The sequence below is a fragment of the Hibiscus syriacus genome, unplaced genomic scaffold, assembly GCF_006381635.1.
Source record: "Hibiscus syriacus cultivar Baekdansim isolate YM2019G1 unplaced genomic scaffold, ASM638163v2 tig00002317_pilon, whole genome shotgun sequence".
In the NCBI taxonomy this organism is placed as follows: Eukaryota; Viridiplantae; Streptophyta; class Magnoliopsida; order Malvales; family Malvaceae; genus Hibiscus; species Hibiscus syriacus.
In genome coordinates, this window is record NW_024061925.1 from 1,184,247 (window position 1) to 1,201,786 (window position 17,540).

Genomic DNA, 17,540 nt, shown 5'->3' on the forward strand with positions numbered 1-17,540 from the left:
GAGTTTCCTCCTTTTCCCTTGGAATGTTTTGAACTTTTGGGTTTTGTCCCATTGATTGCAATAAAGTATGTTTCTGTTAGTTAGAGTCTCGCAATTCATCTTTGAATCCGAATTTCTATTATCATGAATTTACAAAAACGACATATTGTATATACATAGTCCCACGAATTTCTTTCAAGTTTTTCACATTGATGGAGGTGGTAGAAGCCAATTGCTGCCGTTAATATACGTTAAGCTCAGAAAAGGTCTAGCTTCAAACTCGCTCAAAATTCTCGCAAATCCAATTCGACCAGTTGAGCTAGCCCCCGACCCCATGCACTTGTATTCGCCATAGTACACGGTCCTGCAAAATCATTAAACCAAATCACATTTAGAAACAATTAGGTGAACTTAATTAGCTCAAATATATACATACTTGCTACGCTCGGGTGCTTATTAGTAGACCAGCCTTCGTTGTGTACGATGTTGCCCATGTAAATGAAAGCAAAGATGACTCTCGGCCTTTGCTTCCATGCACGACTGAGGTACGTTGTGGCGTTGCCCGAACCAGTAATGTTGTAGTAAAGGAATGTAAATCCACTGTTATCTTCAACCTTTTCTCTTGCTTGTGCTGTGATCACACCGGGGTACTTGGCGAAGAAAATGAATCATGGTGTTTTGTGTTGAAAAGTCAAGTGGCCAACTTGGCCAAACTTTCGGTGCAACAAGTTGGCAGCTGATTTTGTTGAAAAAATAGCATGAAAAAATTGCTCATTTAATCCTTGTACTTTAAGGTATTTATAATATTAGTCCTTAAGCTTTAACTATAAATACTTTAATCTATTTAGCTTCAAAATCATCCCAAATCATTCTAGCTTTCTCCCAATACTAGAAAATTTAGAGAGTTTTCTTGAGAGTTGTTTTCTCCTTTTCATCAAGAGAGAATTGTTATTGTTTTCTCCTTGTTAGATCGAGAGAAGTTGTAATTCCTATTTTCTCATAGTGAAATTATTTTACCGTTGCCCGTGGTTTTTACCCTATATTATTTAGGAGTTTTCCACGTAAAATTTGTATCTTCTTTATCTTCATTTTTATTTTCTCAAATTATCAGTTGAGATTTTTCTCTATCCGATAGTCGTATTCCGCAACAATTGACATCAGAGCCAGATTTGAGTATGTAATATCTACTTATTATCTTTGTGGTTGCCACCAAAAGGTGGATCCTCCAACATAAGAAAGTAAGAAGTTATTACTCATTCTTTGAAGGTTCCAAAAAACTATTCATGATAGTGAAATAGTGAGAGCTATTCGTAACAGAAGTTATGGCAACGAAATTTGATATTAAAAAGTTCAATGGGAGAAATTTCTCATTGTGAAAATTGAAGATGAATGTCATCCTGAGGAAAGACGGTTGTCTAGCAGCTATCAGTGAAAGGCCGATAGATTTCACATATGACAATACATGGATCGAAATGGACAAGAATGCATTGTCAAACTTTCATCTAGCATTAGCAGATGAAGTATTGTAAAGCATTGAGGAGAAGAAGGCAGCTAAAGAGGTATGTGATCATCTCACCAAACTATACGAGGCCACATCGTTGCACAATAAAATTTTCCTTAAAAGGAAATTATACACTCTCCAAAAGCCAAAATCTACTTCAGTGACGGAGCACTTAAACACACTGAACACTTTATTTTCTCAGCTTACATCCTTAAGATGTACAATAGAAGAACAAGAACGTGCTGAACTTCTACTTCAAAGTCTATCTGATTCATATGATCAACTCATCATCAACTTGACAAACAGTAATGTCACCAGTCTAGTCTTCGATGATGTTGCAGATGTTGTTTTATAAGAAGAAAATCGGTGCAAGAACAAGGAAGACAGGAAAGTAAATCTGCAACAAGTGGAAGCATTGACAACGATGAGAGGGAGATCAACATAACGTGGCCAAAGCAGCAGTCACAAATATGGTATATCAAAGTCGAGAAGCAAGAAGAATTTAAAGTGCTACAACTGTGGAAAGAAGGGTCACTTGAAGAAGGATTGTTGGAGTCTAGGTAAAAACTCCAATCCACAAGGCAATACCACAAACACTTCAGATGATTGAGATGCTTTATGTTGTGAAGTGTCAACCACCGTGGAAGGTAGAAAAAGATTTGCAGATATATGGCTCATTGATTCGGGAGCAACATATCACATGAATCAAAGAAGAGAATGGTTTCATCATTATGAACCTGTCTCAGGAGGATCTGTGTATAATTGCAATGATCATGTCTTAGAGATCTTTGGCGTTGGAACATCAAATTGAAGATGTATGATGGAACAATTAAAGTTGTTCGAGATGTGTGACATTTGAAAGGCCTGAAGAAAAATTTATTATCCTATGGATTGTTGGATAATAATGCAAGCAAGATTAAAATACAGAAAGGAATCATGAAGGTGTTCCATGGAGTGTTTGTGGTGATGAAAGGTGAAAAGATAGCAGCAAACTTGTACATGCTGAAGGGAGAGACTTTGTTAAAAGCAGAAGCCTCTGTTGCCTCATGTAGTTCAGATTCTGCAATGCTCTGGCATCAGAAACTTGGAAACATGTCAGAACAATGAATGAAAGTCCTTGTGGAGCAAAAGCTACTTCCAGGCTTAACAAAGGTATCACTTACTTTGTGTGAGCATTGTATAACAAGTAAGCAGCACTGGTTAAAATTCAACACGTCAAATTCTAGAGGCAAAAGTGTTCTAGAATTGGTTCATTCTGACATACGGCAAGCACCATTTACATCCCTAGGCAGAGCAAAACACTTTGTCTCATTTATTGATGACTACTCCAGGATATGTTGGGTGTACCATATTAAGAAGAAGTCAAACGTGTTTTCAACTTTCAAAAACTTCAAAGCCCGGGTGGAACTTGATTATGGAAATACGATCAAATGTTTCAGGTGAAGAATTTAATGACTTTTGCATGAAAGAATGAATAAAAAGATAGTTCATAGTGGCGAACACTCCTCAACAAAATGGAGTGGCAGAGCAGATGAACATAACCTTGTTAGAAAGAATAAGAGCAATGTTGAGGGCTACAGTCCTAGAAAATCATTTTGGGAAGAAGCAGTCAATACCACCTGTTATTTAATGAATCAAGCTCCATCAACTGTAATAGAGATGAAGACACCAATGGAGATAAGGATTGGTAAACCAGTTGATTATTCAAACCTCTATATATTTGGAAGTATTTTGTATGCGATGTACAACTCCCAAGAAATTTCAAAGTTGGATCCAAAATCTAGGAAATACAAATTATTGGGGTAAAATGATGGTGTAAAGGGATATCGCTTGTGGGATCCCACTGCCCGAAAAGTAATCGTCAGCAGGGATATTTTCTTTATAGAAGATAAATTACAAAGAAAAGAAGACGATGATAGCACTGAAAAGTCAGAGACTACACATATACATGTGGAAAAGGAGTTTGAACAAAGAGATTCTTCTGAAGCAGAACCAGCACATGATGAACAAGAACCAGAGAGTTTTGAAGCTCCAATAACTCGTCAATAAGATCGTGTGAAAAGACTTCCCAATTGGCACTCAGATTATGTTATAGAAGGAAATATTGCATACTAGCTTTTAACAGAGGACGGTGAGCCATCAACATTCTAGGAGGCAATAAACAGCTCAGATGCTTCACTATAGATGATGGCGATGCAAGAAGAAATTGAAGCCCTTCATAAAAATAATACATGGGACCTTGTGTCACTACCATAAGGAAGGAAGCCAATTGGTAACAAATGGGTCTTTAAAATCAAATGAAATGGTAATGATCAAGTGGAGAGGTATCGTGCAAGGCTGGTGGTCAAAGGATATGCTAAAAAACAAGGTATTGATTTCAATGAAATATTTTCTCCTGTGGTTCGACTAACAACAGTTCGAGTAGTCTTGGCAATGTGCGCTACATTGAATTTACATCTAGAGAAGCTAGATGTTAAAACAACTTTTCTTCAAGGAAATCTTGAAGAAGAGATTTATATGCTTCAGCCTGAAGGTTTTAAAGAAAAAGAAAAGAAGAACTTGGTTTGCAGGTTGAACAAATCTTTGTACGGTCTAAAGAAGACCCAAGATGTTGATATAAGAGATTTGATTCCTTCATTATGTACCTTGGATACAACAGACTTAATGTAGACCTTTGTGCTTATTTCAAGAGGTTTGGTGATAACGATTTTGTTATATTGTTGTTGTATGTGGATGACATATTGGTTGCAGGACCCAACAAAGATCATATTGAAGAATTGAAGGCACAACTGGATAGGGAATTTGAAATAAAGAACTTGGGATCAACAAACAAGATCCTAGGGATGCAAATTCACTGAGATAGAAGTAATAATAAGATTTGAATTTCACAAAAGAATTACTTGGAGAAGATCTTATCACGATTCAACATGCAAGATTGTAAGACAATTTCTACCCCTCTTCCTATTAACTTTAAATTATCCTCCAGTATGAGACCTAGCAGTGAATAAGATAGGATTGAGATGTCTCGAGTGTTGTATGCATCGGTAGTGGGAAGTTTAATGTTCGCTATGATATGCACAAGACCAGACATTGCACAAGTAATGGGAGTGGTTAGTCGATACATGGTGAATCCAGGCAAAGAGCATTGTAATACAGTAAAGAGGATCTTAAGATACATCAAAGGGACCTCAAATATTGCATTATGTTACGGATGATCAAATTTACTTATCAATGGGTATGTTGATTCTGGCTATGCAGGGGATTTGGATAAAAGCAAATCTACTACAGGATATGTGTTTAAAGTTGTTGGTGGAGCTGTAAGCTGGGTTTCAAAATTGCAGTCAGTTGTGGCTATATCCACAACAGAGGCAGAATATGTAGCAGCTACACAAGCCAGTAAAGAAGCAATCTGGTTGAAGATGCTATTGGAGGATCTTGGGCACAATCAAGAGTATGTCTCTCTGTTTTGTGACAATCAAAGTGCCTTGAATCTAGCAAGGAATCCAGTATTTCATTCAAGAACAAAACACATATGAGTTCAGTACCATTTTATTCATGAAAAGGTTGAAGAAGGGACGGTAGATATGCAGAAAATTCATACCAAAGACAACATAGCAGATTTTATGATGAAGGCGATCAATACGAACAAATTTACTTGGTGTCGATCCTCTTGTGGCCTATCAGAGACATAAGCAACATGAATGGTACAAGGTAGAAAGAATAGTGTGAAGATATAATTGTTCCAATTAAATCTTCAAGTGAGAGATTGTTGAAAAGTCAAGTGGCCAACTTTGCCAAACTTTGGTGAAATTTTCGGTGCAACAAGTTGGAAGCTGATTTTGTTGAAAAAAATGGCATGGTAAAATTACTCATTTAGTCCTTGTACTTTAGAATATTTACAAGATTAGTCCTTAAGCTTCAACTATAAATATCCTAACCCATTTAGCTTCAAAATCATCCCAAATCATTCTAGCTTTCTCCTAATACTAGAGAATTTAGAGAAATTTCTTGAGAGTTGTTTTCTCCTTTTTATCGAGAGAGAATTGTTATTGTTTTCTCCTTGTTAGATCGAGAGAAGTTGTAATTCCTATTTTCTCATAGTGAAATTCTTCTACCGTTGCCTATGGTTTTTACCCTATATTATTTAGGGGTTTTCAACGTAAAATTTGTGTCTTCTTTATCTTCATTTTTATTTTCTCAAATTATCAATTGTGATTTTTTTCTATCCGATAGCCGTATTCCGTAACATTCTGTAATAAAACAATGCATTGATCAGTACGTGAATTGGGTACGATATAGAGGATTACTGACCAGATAAAGAGATTTGCCATTTCCGAAGATGAAATCAATAGTGCCTTCAATATAGTAGTCTTTGAAGAAATACATGCCTCTATCGTCATACAATGTATCTTGGAACCCTATTGAACTTGCAGTTATAGAAGGCTCTTTGTTTCCCGATATTCTTATAGCCACCGCTTGCACCAACACTTTCTGGCCGTCCGACATCGGAGCTGAATTCTATTCACCAAGAAAACCTATGATATAACTTTCTCAAGTAAGGAAATTGAGTAATAAATGAAAAAAAAGAAAAACACTGCCATAAAAGCAATGTTAACAGCCACGAAGTAATCACTGTCCACTACCACCGTCGCACTATTTAACGTAACAAACTCCACCGCCGTCCCATTAAACTCTATCTTTGGCATATCAAGAGGGTCTCCAAAAAAGGTCACGAAATTCTTGGTCCTATTAATGGTGATCTTCTCAAAGTGTGAGAAAGGTGCCATGGTGGCTGGAGATTACCGATGGTGATGAATGTAAACGACATCAATGAAGATGGGAAGCTGTGAAAGAGGCGGCTTTTTTTTACTAAATGTGTAAATGAATTACAAAAATGTTTGATTTAATCCACTACATTGCTAGGCTTATATAGCCTACTAATAATATGCTAATCAACTAACTAAAATCCTAACAGAATAAAAAATACTAACTAATTGTATTAACATTCTAATATTCTAACATTCACCCGACTTCTTCAACATTCTAAATGAAAAGATGAACACTTTACTCGAAAGTGCAATGCTTTCTTCCGTTCGACTTGAATCGAAAGTGCAATGCTTCCTTTCGTTCTACTTGAATTGAAAGTGTGATGCCTCCTTCCGTTCGACTTGAATCAAAAGTGCGATGCCTCCTTCCATTTGACTTGAATCGAAAGTACGAAGCTTCCTTCCGTTCTACTTGAATCGAAAGTGCGATGCCTCCTTCTGTTTGACTTGAATCAAAAGTGTGATTCTTCCTTCCTTTCGACTTGAATCGAAAGTGCGACGCTTCCTTTCGTTCTTCTTATTAACCTTCATTTATTTCTTCTTTCATTTGAAATTTCTTCATGAATCAAAACTGTTCTTCTTCTCACTTATTCGGACTTTCTTTTTTTGGTGGAAGAAATATGGTTAAGCTACAAGCTCCCGGGTGCAATCTGAAGCTTCTCTTGGGCAAGAAAACAGTGTATTTTGTCTGGTTAAGGAAGGTAAGACTATTAAACTCTTAACCCTCCCCAGATATTTTTTGTCACGAACACTTGGATGTGAAGCATTCAAGTCTCATGTTACCTTGTGATAGAAGCAGCAGACCATGAAGAAACTAAAACAAAGAGTACTTGAGCAAACAAACAAGTAATGCAAACCAAGATACGAAAAACCTAAATCAACAACCAACAACAATCACTGAAACCAATAATTTAATAGTGACCAGTGTGAAAAAACTTGGATCAGCAACTCATGACTTTCAAAATGCCCAAATGGAGGATTAAAGCTCAAAATCAGCATCAAAATCTTAAGAAACCAACACTCATGTAATTTGACAAATCACAAGTCTCGCTCAACCAATTGATGTCAAACCTTCTCTACTCTCATGATCAACATTGACTTCCAGTAGCAAGCATGCACACTATCATCAATCAACAAGAATATTATACTATCGAAAATTGTTGCTTCCTTGGGGAAAAATTGTGCAAACAACCAAGAGAAATAGACGAGCCTCGTGGATAATTGAAAGCTTCATTTTAAGTGACTCAGAGTCCCAAGATGGACCAAGATAAAATATAACTTAGGGAGAAGCAAAGCATCTCTTTAGAGCAAACAATCAAGCATATGGTAGGTGTACAAACAAAGGCATGAACCCAATTATAAATCAATCTTATACTCTAAACGTAGAAAATGGATCATCAAAGAAGATTATCAATCACCAATCTTGTTTTCAAATTTCCAAACCAAGATGTTGATGAGAAATAGAAGTCTAAGATGCTACTAAAGTACAAAAAGATGAATAAAAAGAACCGCGTTCAATTCCAACAAAGCAGGAAATCATACCAGCATAAGAAATCACGCTTGACCTCACTCATGCACAAGATAACAATATTCACAAGCCAAATTGCATAATCTTGTGCAAAAACGATGGAAATTCATCAAACCAGTGCATAATCAATAAGAGAGAAAATGATACAACAAATCATGTGAAAAACTGACCGAATCTTTCACTGTGAGTTATTGGAGATCTACAAACTGACAGTGAAACATTGATAACACGCTAGAATCTGTGCTAGTGGAAAAATGATTAAGGTTTGCTAGATCTATTGTTGAATGGGAAACAAGTAATGACATGTAAAGGAATCAGACAAGCAAATGAACTTACGACTATTGAAGTCAATCGTCGACAAGGGAAGCGACATTAGAATCACCTGAATCATCAATCGTCGACACATATAAATGTCGTGAGGAAGAAAATAGCGGCAAACGCGGATGAAGGAGATAACCCACGTAGGTGGTGAAGATAACGATGTCAGGATTGTTGGCGAATGATACCATGTGAGAAAGGTGCAATGGTGGCTGGAGATTACCGGTGGTAATGAATGTAAACGGCAGCAATGAATATAGGAAGCTGTTAAAGAGGCGGCTTGTTTTACTAAATGCGTAAATGAATTATAAAAATGCTTGATTTAATCCACTACATTGTTAGGCTTATATAGCCTACTAATAATATGCTAACCAACTAACTAAAATCCTAACAAAATAACAAATACGAACTAATTGTATTAACATTCTAATATTCTAACACAAAGTAGTAGCCTCCGCCTATCCAGATCACAACCCTTTGCATATTCCATAACGGGATGCTATCGACGGCGGCTGTCACGTTGTCAAAGTCTCCGGTTTTGTTTTTGTTTACGATGATCAGTTTAAAACCCCTTTACTCGGCGTTAACTAAGACGTAATCCAGAACGGTACCGTTGAACAAGGCATGGGCAATGTCGTTGGATTGCAATTCTTGGAGTTCTTTCATGTTGGCAGCGATCCATGACTCAAGCGTGGGTGCAAATGGCGACTGTGCGGTGTAGTTGGGGTACAAAGTTACACCGGGAACAAGGAAAGTTGTTGAAACAGTAGTGAGGAAGAAGAGGAAGACGGTTTTTCATTTCTTGAGACATTTCAGGATTGATTATTTCGTCATAATCCATAGATGGTTTTGGTTTTTATAGGATTGTTATGCAAAAGAAATGGTTCAAAGGAAAAGTCGGTTATGTTATTTTCCAGGGTCCGGAAATTCTAATGTTTGTTGTTGAAGATGGTCGTCATGACTGGCACGGTTACTAGCCGAGTTCGGCAAATGGGGCAACTGAGTCGGATCGGTAAAGAGCGTTAAGAAGATGGGTTTGGGCCTATGGATTTGGAAATCAATATCTACAGGCCATGTTTAGGTGATTGGGATTGCTGGCCTTTCTTTCTTTTGCTTAGGAAACGACGGGTTTTGACTCTTTAAGTTTTTACTTTAAGTTGGACAAAGTACACCCTAGGTAGCTAAACTATCCTTAAATGGCCATCTTGGTCATTGAACTTTTAAAATTATATAATGATCATTACATTAATCAAATTATTATAAAATAATCATTAAATTTATCAAAAGTTTGTAATTAGTGCAAGGTCAATTTTTCTAATAATCATATTGAATTTTGATTAAATATAGAATCGAACTAATTTGAATTTTAAACAAAAATCAAACTAACACTACTATTATTTTTTAGATTCAAAATATTCAAAAAAAGTAAAAAAAAAAATTCTCGTTTAAACCAAAATTAAATAATTGAATTTTGAATATATATATATATATATATATATATTGTTATATATTCGAAGATGATTTCTAGAAACTTCTTCATTTATCATATTCTTCAACCAACCTCCAAACTCTAAGCACATGTTTCAGGCCAACTACGACGCATAGACAATATCTATGACAGACTCAAATGATGTATTAGAACAAAATTCAAAATCAAACTACCAAATTTACCTACTTTGCCAACGTACAATTAGCCATGATGATTCTATGGCGGAGGTCTTAATCTTGTGGTCGTGGGATCGAGCCCACTGAGGGCAATTCATAACGGATGTCTTACACGGAAGTTGCTCTCAACCTGGCGTTGGAAGCAGCCTACTACCCTACCTCCCCCTTACCCCATTACATATGGGAATAGGATCAGCTAATTTTATTCTATGACTAACACACTAAATGATGTTATAAAAATCCTCAATGAAAACCGAGAAAGATAATTGTTCTCATTTCCCAATCAACCCTCTTTATTCTTCCTCATGATAATCCATCCTACTCTTCATTCAAAAACTTATTAGTAATCATTCCCTCATCGACTACAATTCGTCATCCAAATCAAAAGAGATAAATTATTCACGACTTACGAAATAAAATATTCCCATTAATATATATATATTATTTTGTTTATGCCTTGTTTTTGTTTGGAAGAGAATGAATACAAGAACCCATAGTATATATATATATATATATATATATTTTGTTTATGCCTTGTTTTTGTTTGGAAGAGAATGAATACAAGAACCCATAGTTTTTTTGGGTGGGATTTTAGGATTGGGAACATATCGCATGTCATGTGGTTCACTAGGTTTTGAACTTTTGGATTTTAGTGCCTACAACCAATACCATAACGTTACAATACAATGTTTCTTGGTCCCCTTGTGTCATGCTTGAATATTTAATGCCTAAGACATTAGAAGCCAAGCATATTTATGCTATGACCGACTCCCTTAATTATATAGCATTTAACGAGTTATAGGTAGAGGGCAGAACTTTATAGGTAGAGGGCAGAACTTTATAGGTAGAGAGACTCATCATTAATGTAAGCCTAAAACAAGGTTAGGGGACGTTAAATAAAACCTGTCTGATAAACATATCTTTATCATACTAATCTTAAATTCCATCATTAAACAACCCTTCGCTCGTATTAAGAGATGTATGTTACAATGTAAACAAGGTTCAATGCGTAACAAATAATGTTTGGGAGTGACCCAAACCGGATGAAACAATGATATATATATACATATATAATCTATTGAGGAGAAGAAAGTTCACATAACTCTCTCGTCTCTTGCATGTGCGTTTATGGGCGTGGGGGACGTGAGAGACAGGAAAATATACGTCAAAAGAGAAAGCAATAATTAAGGACAAAAATTCCTCGTGTAACATGGGCCTATCATTACTTCATATCCGATTTCCACGACCATCTCTCACGTGGGATCAGCCCCTTTTTTCTTTACTCATTATATACTTTCACCTTTCAAAAAATGGAATTATATATATATATATATATATATATATATATATATATATATATATATGGGGTATGATCTAATTATTCAATGTAAAACTCTTTTAGTTTTACACAAATTTAAGACTATTGGATGAGTGGAAATAGATGACTGAGATTAAAAGTAAGAAATGTGAAGATTATCACATGGAAAAAAAATAAAGAGTTAATCTCAGCCTTTGATTTCTCTCATCTAACGATCTTAAATCTGTATAAAATTAAAACATTTTACATTGTGTAAGTTGATCATAATCATATATATATATATATATATTTGGTATAATCACCTATATCTGATTGTATAGGTAAGAGCGACCCTCACAACTTATATTGTTACATTCGCAAACATCAGTATTTGAATATATATATATATATAATTGGTATAATCACATGTATTTGATTGTATAGGTAAATGAGACCTTCACAATCCGTTTTGTTCCATTCGCAAAAAACAGAAGTTGAATTCCTGATTTTATTTAAGGGATCTAGTGTCTCATTTCATTAGACTAATTGATTGTTGGTAAATTATATACAGTTAAAACTCTATAAATTAATAATGTCAGGACCGGAGAAATTTATTAATTTAGAGAGTTATTAATTTATCGATAAATTAATAATTATTAATTTAAAGAGTTTTTAAGTAATTATACTGTACATACCAAACAAAAAGGCAAATTAGTCTATACCTCTTAGAATTACGTTGTAAGAGATGAGTTAAATTAATAATGAGCTCCAAATAGACTTAAACTTTAAAGGAAAACAGACAACTATTGAATCATATTTCAATAGAGTGTAATAAATTTTTTTCAGTTTCTATGAATTATTAATTTATGATTTTCTTGGGACCGAAAATTATAAAGGGTTCTCACGAAAAATTATTATCTTATTATTTTATCGAGTTTTTCAATTTTTTACATTGGCCCAAGTCGGAGCCAGACAAATTTATTATTTTAGAGAGTTTATTAATTTACCGAGTATTAATTTAAAGAGTTTCTACTGTATTCTCTTTACCGGGTTAATGAGAGATGCTATAAGTAGGACCAATTTGAAATTTTAATTAATTTAAATTTGAATTCATTATTATATTTTTTTTATTTGTTATCTTATTCCATCTAAATTTAATTTAAACACCATGCGAAATATAACGAGAAGCATGTTCTAGTAATTCTAAAGTGGATCGAAGTATAGAGATTTAATTGCAACATATATTCTCAAATTATGCCTCTTGTTCTAAATTGGTCTCTAAACTTTTGAACATCCCAATTTCATCTTTAAATTTTAGTTTTTATTTTAAAGTGATCCCTAAACTTCTAAACATTCCAAATTCATCCCCAAACTACGACTCTCATTCTAAATTAATCTCCAAACTTTAGAACATTACAATAACATCCCATCAAAATAATTCAAAAGCTTGAGGGTAAAATTGGAACATTCAAAAGTTCAGTGATTAGTGTAGAATGTGTGTTATAAGTTTGGGGATGAAATTGAAATACTCAAAAGTTTAGGAACCAATTTTGAATGAAAAACATAGTTTAAGGATGTGTGGTAGAATGAAATCAAAACTAAATAAGGCATGAAGTTACGTGTAATCAAGGATCAAAGTGTGAAAAGTGGAATTAGCCTCCTCTGAGGAAGTGGTGGCGGCCATGGCAAACGCGTAACAGATCGCTAAAAAAAAGGCGTTATTTCGTGTTTTCGAAAATTTTCAACCAACCCTCCGCCAAGAAAATCGTAAGCATAAAATGGTTCAAGGAGATGGCATCTCTTAACCACCCGATCATGACCAGTTTGAACGCCATGCAATTTCATAGTTGCAATTATAGGGTAACCAACTCTCATAATTTTTAATTAAAAACCTCTTATTGTCGTCTTCCTGGCTCCGGCTTCTTGTCTCGCAATATGGTATGGACACCATTTTTCTGCAACCACATTTCACTGCTGCTGCCCTTTTCGTGTTATTTTGGGTAAATTACGTGTTTAGTACCAAATTATCAGTTTTGATCCGTTTTAGTACCTAAACTTTCAATTTTTCAAAAACATACCTAACGTTTAGTTTTTATTTCGTATTAGTATCTCGTCGTTAAAAATTAACATGTGCTTTTTTATGGGTAAATTGCATCATTCATCACTCAACTATCTTCTCACTCCTATTTTCGTCCAAAAAGTTTAAATTTTTTAATTTAATTACTTAACTCTCAAATTACTCCTAATTTAATCACTTCAACTTTCAAATTTATTTCTTATTTTTAATTATATATTAATAAAATGATAAAAAATTTGTCATATCACAAAAATTATTAATGAAATAAATTATAGTATTTAAAATAGGAGCAATTTGAAAGTTGAGTAGTTAACTTGACCTTTTTTTAAAAAAACTTTAGTATCAAAATAGAAGTGAGAAGATAGTTGAAGGATGGATGATGTAATTTACCCATAAAAATCCAGACCTGATAAGTTTTTAACTGAGAGATAATAAAATGAAACAAATGTTAGGTATTGTTTTAAAAAAATTAGAAGTTTAAGTACTAAGACGTACCAAAATTGATAGTTTTGGTACCAAACGTGTAATTTACCCAGTTGTTTTTCTCTTTTGTTTTGTAATATTGGAACCATTCACATTTTAGGGCTTTTGATTTTGCTTATTTGGTGAATTTCAAAGCAAGGCTGGGGAATGCCGGCAGGTTAATTCAGTAATAATCTAGTAAGTTAAATAAAATAGGTTAAATTATAGAGATGGTCCTCATATTTTTTGTTTGTGGCAAATCTAGGCATCCTGCTTTAATTTTAATTGTTTATAGCTCCTGCACTTGTTTAATTGTGTATTTTCAGTGAGAAAGCCGATCCTTTCATTTAATTATGTTAAAGAGTTTAACTTGTTTTTTTTTTCTCTCGAAAAAAGTGATAATGTAGTATATACGTGGTTTTTCTTTGTTTAGTTGAACAAATATTATTATTACATATAACAAGTAAATTATCGTAAAGTAGTAAAAAAATAAAAATATTTAAATTTATGTGAAATTTTTAAAATTGGAAAATTGAAGGTTAGAAAAAATAAATTTTATTTCTTCCATAGGTTATATTATTAACTTTTAAACTGGATCAACGAAATTCAAGTCACGATCTTTAATAATTATATATCTTGTAATTCTTTTTGAGCTGAACCGATGAAATTCGAGTCACAAACTAGAAATTGACAAATAAAATGAGACAAAAAGCAAACAAGGGGTTATTGTGTAATAAAACATAAGAATAACCTCAAAATAATGTGATACGTTTATTGAATTATAGTAGCATAAATGAAACATTAATCTCTTATGTTATTATATAAGAAAAAATGGAAATGAACAACGATGATGCGCTGATATAATCTCCGACCAGGCTTACAGTTTAGCCGGCGTGAACTCGGTTAAATCCTCACCGTCGAAATCAACCTTTCTTTCTGATCTTAATCTCTATAATCATTAATCCCTGGTTTCTTAATCTACATCGCCTAATCACATCCACATGCATTTTTATCGTTACATAATGTACAAATTTTGTGTACCATGAGAACTATCCCACGGGAACCGTCCTTCGATCGCCAAAGTAATCTTTCAACAAGCGTAAAACTCGACGAGCTCCGCCAGAGACTCCGACTGAGGATCACCATTTTCGAGCATCCAAAGCAAGTGATCGAACAAGACGACCTCGCACGACACGTTGATGACGGCTTCGTCGTTCTCGCCCGACACTTCCGCGAGTTCGCGGAACAGAGGGTTCTTGAGGACGTCGGAGCTGATGAGGTATCGCTTCTTTGACTTTCCGACGTAGACTGGCTGGAGGTTGACGTCCGAAGACGATTCGTAAACATCGGACGCAGCCACTACGGAGGAAGACGCCGGACGGCTTTGCTTTTGGTTGAATGAGTTTAGCTTCTTGAGAATTGACTTCAGCTTTATCAGCTTGTTGATGCCTTTTTCCATTTGGGAGGTGTAAGGATTTTTGTGAGGAAGAAGGTGCTTTTGTAAGCGCTGTGAAAGGGGAAGAAGGTTCGTTTATAAAGGAAGTTGGAAGGGATAAAATTGTAAATTTCATTAGAGATGTGATTCTACCATTAGGATAAGATGTGAATATGGTGACGGGTCTAATTTATAATTTTCGTAATATTGAATCTAAATATTAAAATCTCTTTTTAAATTTTGAAGTTCGGTATTAAACTATAATAACACTATGTAAATTTAAGATGTTTTATTCTTTATTCTTTTAATTTTATTACATTTAATTAACTTTAGAATGGTTTTAATACCTTTTATATTTTTTACAATTTTTAATAATTTATTTTTCAAAAATATTTTTATTATTTTTATTTTTACATGAAAGGGCAAAATAATAATATCTATATTGACAAAAAAGATAAACCAATTATCATCAATTTAACGAGTCTATCACTTTTTTTTTTCACTTGATTCAATTTGACTAAAAAAGTTTAAGAGTTAAATTTGACGGAAAAGGTTGAGGACTAAAATAACTTTTTAAAAGGATCGAGGGTGAAAATATCATTAAACCAACGGATAATGGGCCCTGACCTTTTGTCTTGGGTATTAATAAAGACAAACCCATTGTTTCTGAAGTTTTTTACGTAATCCTCCGCCGTTTTATGAATGATTTATCCAGAGAATATTTTAATAGTTTATGATGCAGAATATATTTCAGGATGAAGTTGGCAACTAAATTAAATTCACAGAATTTTTTGGCTTATCTATCTTATTTAGAATAATTTTGATTAAGTTTGTGTCATTGATTAATCACTTATAAATTTAATCAGAAAATGATCAAAATATATAATTTAGGTTAAGTTAGTATCAAAGAATTTACTTACATTAGTGTAAATTTAAGTGTACTTTTTTATATTTTTATAATTTTTTTATTATTAATATTTTAATGATCTAATGGTCGAATTTCATGTTCTCTTCATGTAGGTTATGCATGAGTAACTTAACTTACTGCTTTTTGTAAAAATAAAAATTAAAAAAATATTAAATATATATTAATAAATATATTATTTTAAATCAGCATGATTAAGATATTAACTTGACTCAAATATTTATATGCATAATAATAAATTTAATAATTAAATTATTAAAATATCAATGGTAAAAATTTTAACAATGCGTGAAAGACTCAGTTTTACACTAATATGTTATATATTGAAAATCAAGCATATTATATCGTATTTAAAATTATTAAACTTAAATACAATAATGATATATAATCACCCACAACCAATTGATCTAGTACGATGAGGCACTGTCGACACCATTTTCCTCCCGAGCGGGGGAAAACTTAGTACGACTTGGGGTTTTCTTTTGAAAAGATTTTGAAATGTTTTGGAGTCGTCATCGACCTTTTGAGTTAGGTAGGTCGAATACCTAAAAATTTTCTTTTGAAAGAGTTTTTAAGAAAAACTTCATTTTAAAAGATAAACCAGTCTGCGTGTAACCAGAGATTCATTCTTTTTGAAATAAAAAAGGGGTTCGGGGATCGATTACATGTGGGGAAGGATAAGCATCCCACAACACCCAAAATTAGTACCCCATCGATTATAAATTGTCTTTAATAGTGAAAATCTAAGAATTCAAATATAAATTTAAGTTACGATCCTATTATTCCAGATTCAGCCATACAATATTTATTTAATGAAAAATTCTAAGGAGAAATGAAAAATATTCTAATATTTCCAATCGAAGATAAAATAATCCCTAAAATATTTTAGGACGAATATTTCTCTTTCCAAATGAAATAAAAAGAATATTATAACTTCTCCCAAGAATTCGAGATTAAACAATTTGATTTGACCAAAATAAGAAATTAAGGCAATTAACCCAAATTGTATTAATCATGCTAGATAATGATAGTTTAAACTAAAATGGTAAAAGTATAAACACAATAAAAATCAAAGGGCCAAAAATAATTATCACACAAATATAAGTGCTTTAAATAAATAAAATCATATCATATCATAACAAAAGAACCAAAATGCAAGATAGCAAAATAAAGCATTCAATGTGATAAAAATATGAAACATGCATATACACTCATGCATACATATTAGGGACATGAGTGATAATTTACAAACATGATGAATTATAATACAAATAAAATACAATCATAAATATTAAATAAGGACCAAATAGTAAGAACATCAAATTTTAGAGGTCTAATAATAAACATATAACAAGTCATGGCTAATATACAAATATCACATAACATGAGTATTAAAACAGACTAAAATTAAATTACAAATCCTATTGTGCAATAATTACAAGAGTGAAATTAAATTGATGAATAATACGAGACCAAAATATAATAAAACAAAAAATAGTAGCCAAATCAGAATAAAAAAGTGACTAC

General features: G+C 33.3%; 2 protein-coding genes across 2 annotated transcripts; both read right to left on the reverse strand.

The window, feature by feature from the left end:
- Nucleotides 1-183: 183 nt before the first annotated feature.
- LOC120144368 (putative pectinesterase 63) lies at nucleotides 184-8,818 on the reverse strand. Its single transcript, XM_039158447.1, has 6 exons — nucleotides 8,764-8,818; nucleotides 8,594-8,682; nucleotides 6,079-6,243; nucleotides 5,792-5,998; nucleotides 462-610; nucleotides 184-343 (listed from the first exon to the last, which is right to left on the reverse strand). The coding sequence occupies exons 1-6, from the start codon at nucleotides 8,816-8,818 to the stop codon at nucleotides 184-186; spliced, it is 825 nt and encodes a 274-aa protein (XP_039014378.1).
- A 5,670-nt stretch (nucleotides 8,819-14,488) lies between these two features.
- On the reverse strand, nucleotides 14,489-15,112 carry LOC120144541 (auxin-responsive protein SAUR76-like). The gene has a single exon (XM_039158588.1). The coding sequence runs from the start codon at nucleotides 15,110-15,112 to the stop codon at nucleotides 14,744-14,746; it is 369 nt and encodes a 122-aa protein (XP_039014519.1). The 3' UTR covers nucleotides 14,489-14,743.
- Nucleotides 15,113-17,540: the final 2,428 nt, after the last annotated feature.

What these genes read in the sequence shown, in the direction of transcription:
- LOC120144368 (XM_039158447.1), bottom strand. Translation starts at nt 8,818, where the DNA reads ATGAAAGAACTCCAAGAATTGCAATCCAACGACATTGCCCATGCCTTG. An exon ending in TAGGCGGAGGCTACTACTTT is followed by an intron (nt 6,244 to 8,593) that starts GTGTTAGAATAT and finishes TCACACTTTGAG; the next exon opens with AAGATCACCATTAATAGGAC. An exon ending in CTGTTAACATTGCTTTTATG is followed by an intron (nt 5,999 to 6,078) that starts GCAGTGTTTTTC and finishes CTTGGTGAATAG; the next exon opens with AATTCAGCTCCGATGTCGGA.
- LOC120144541 (XM_039158588.1), bottom strand. Translation starts at nt 15,112, where the DNA reads ATGGAAAAAGGCATCAACAAGCTGATAAAGCTGAAGTCAATTCTCAAG.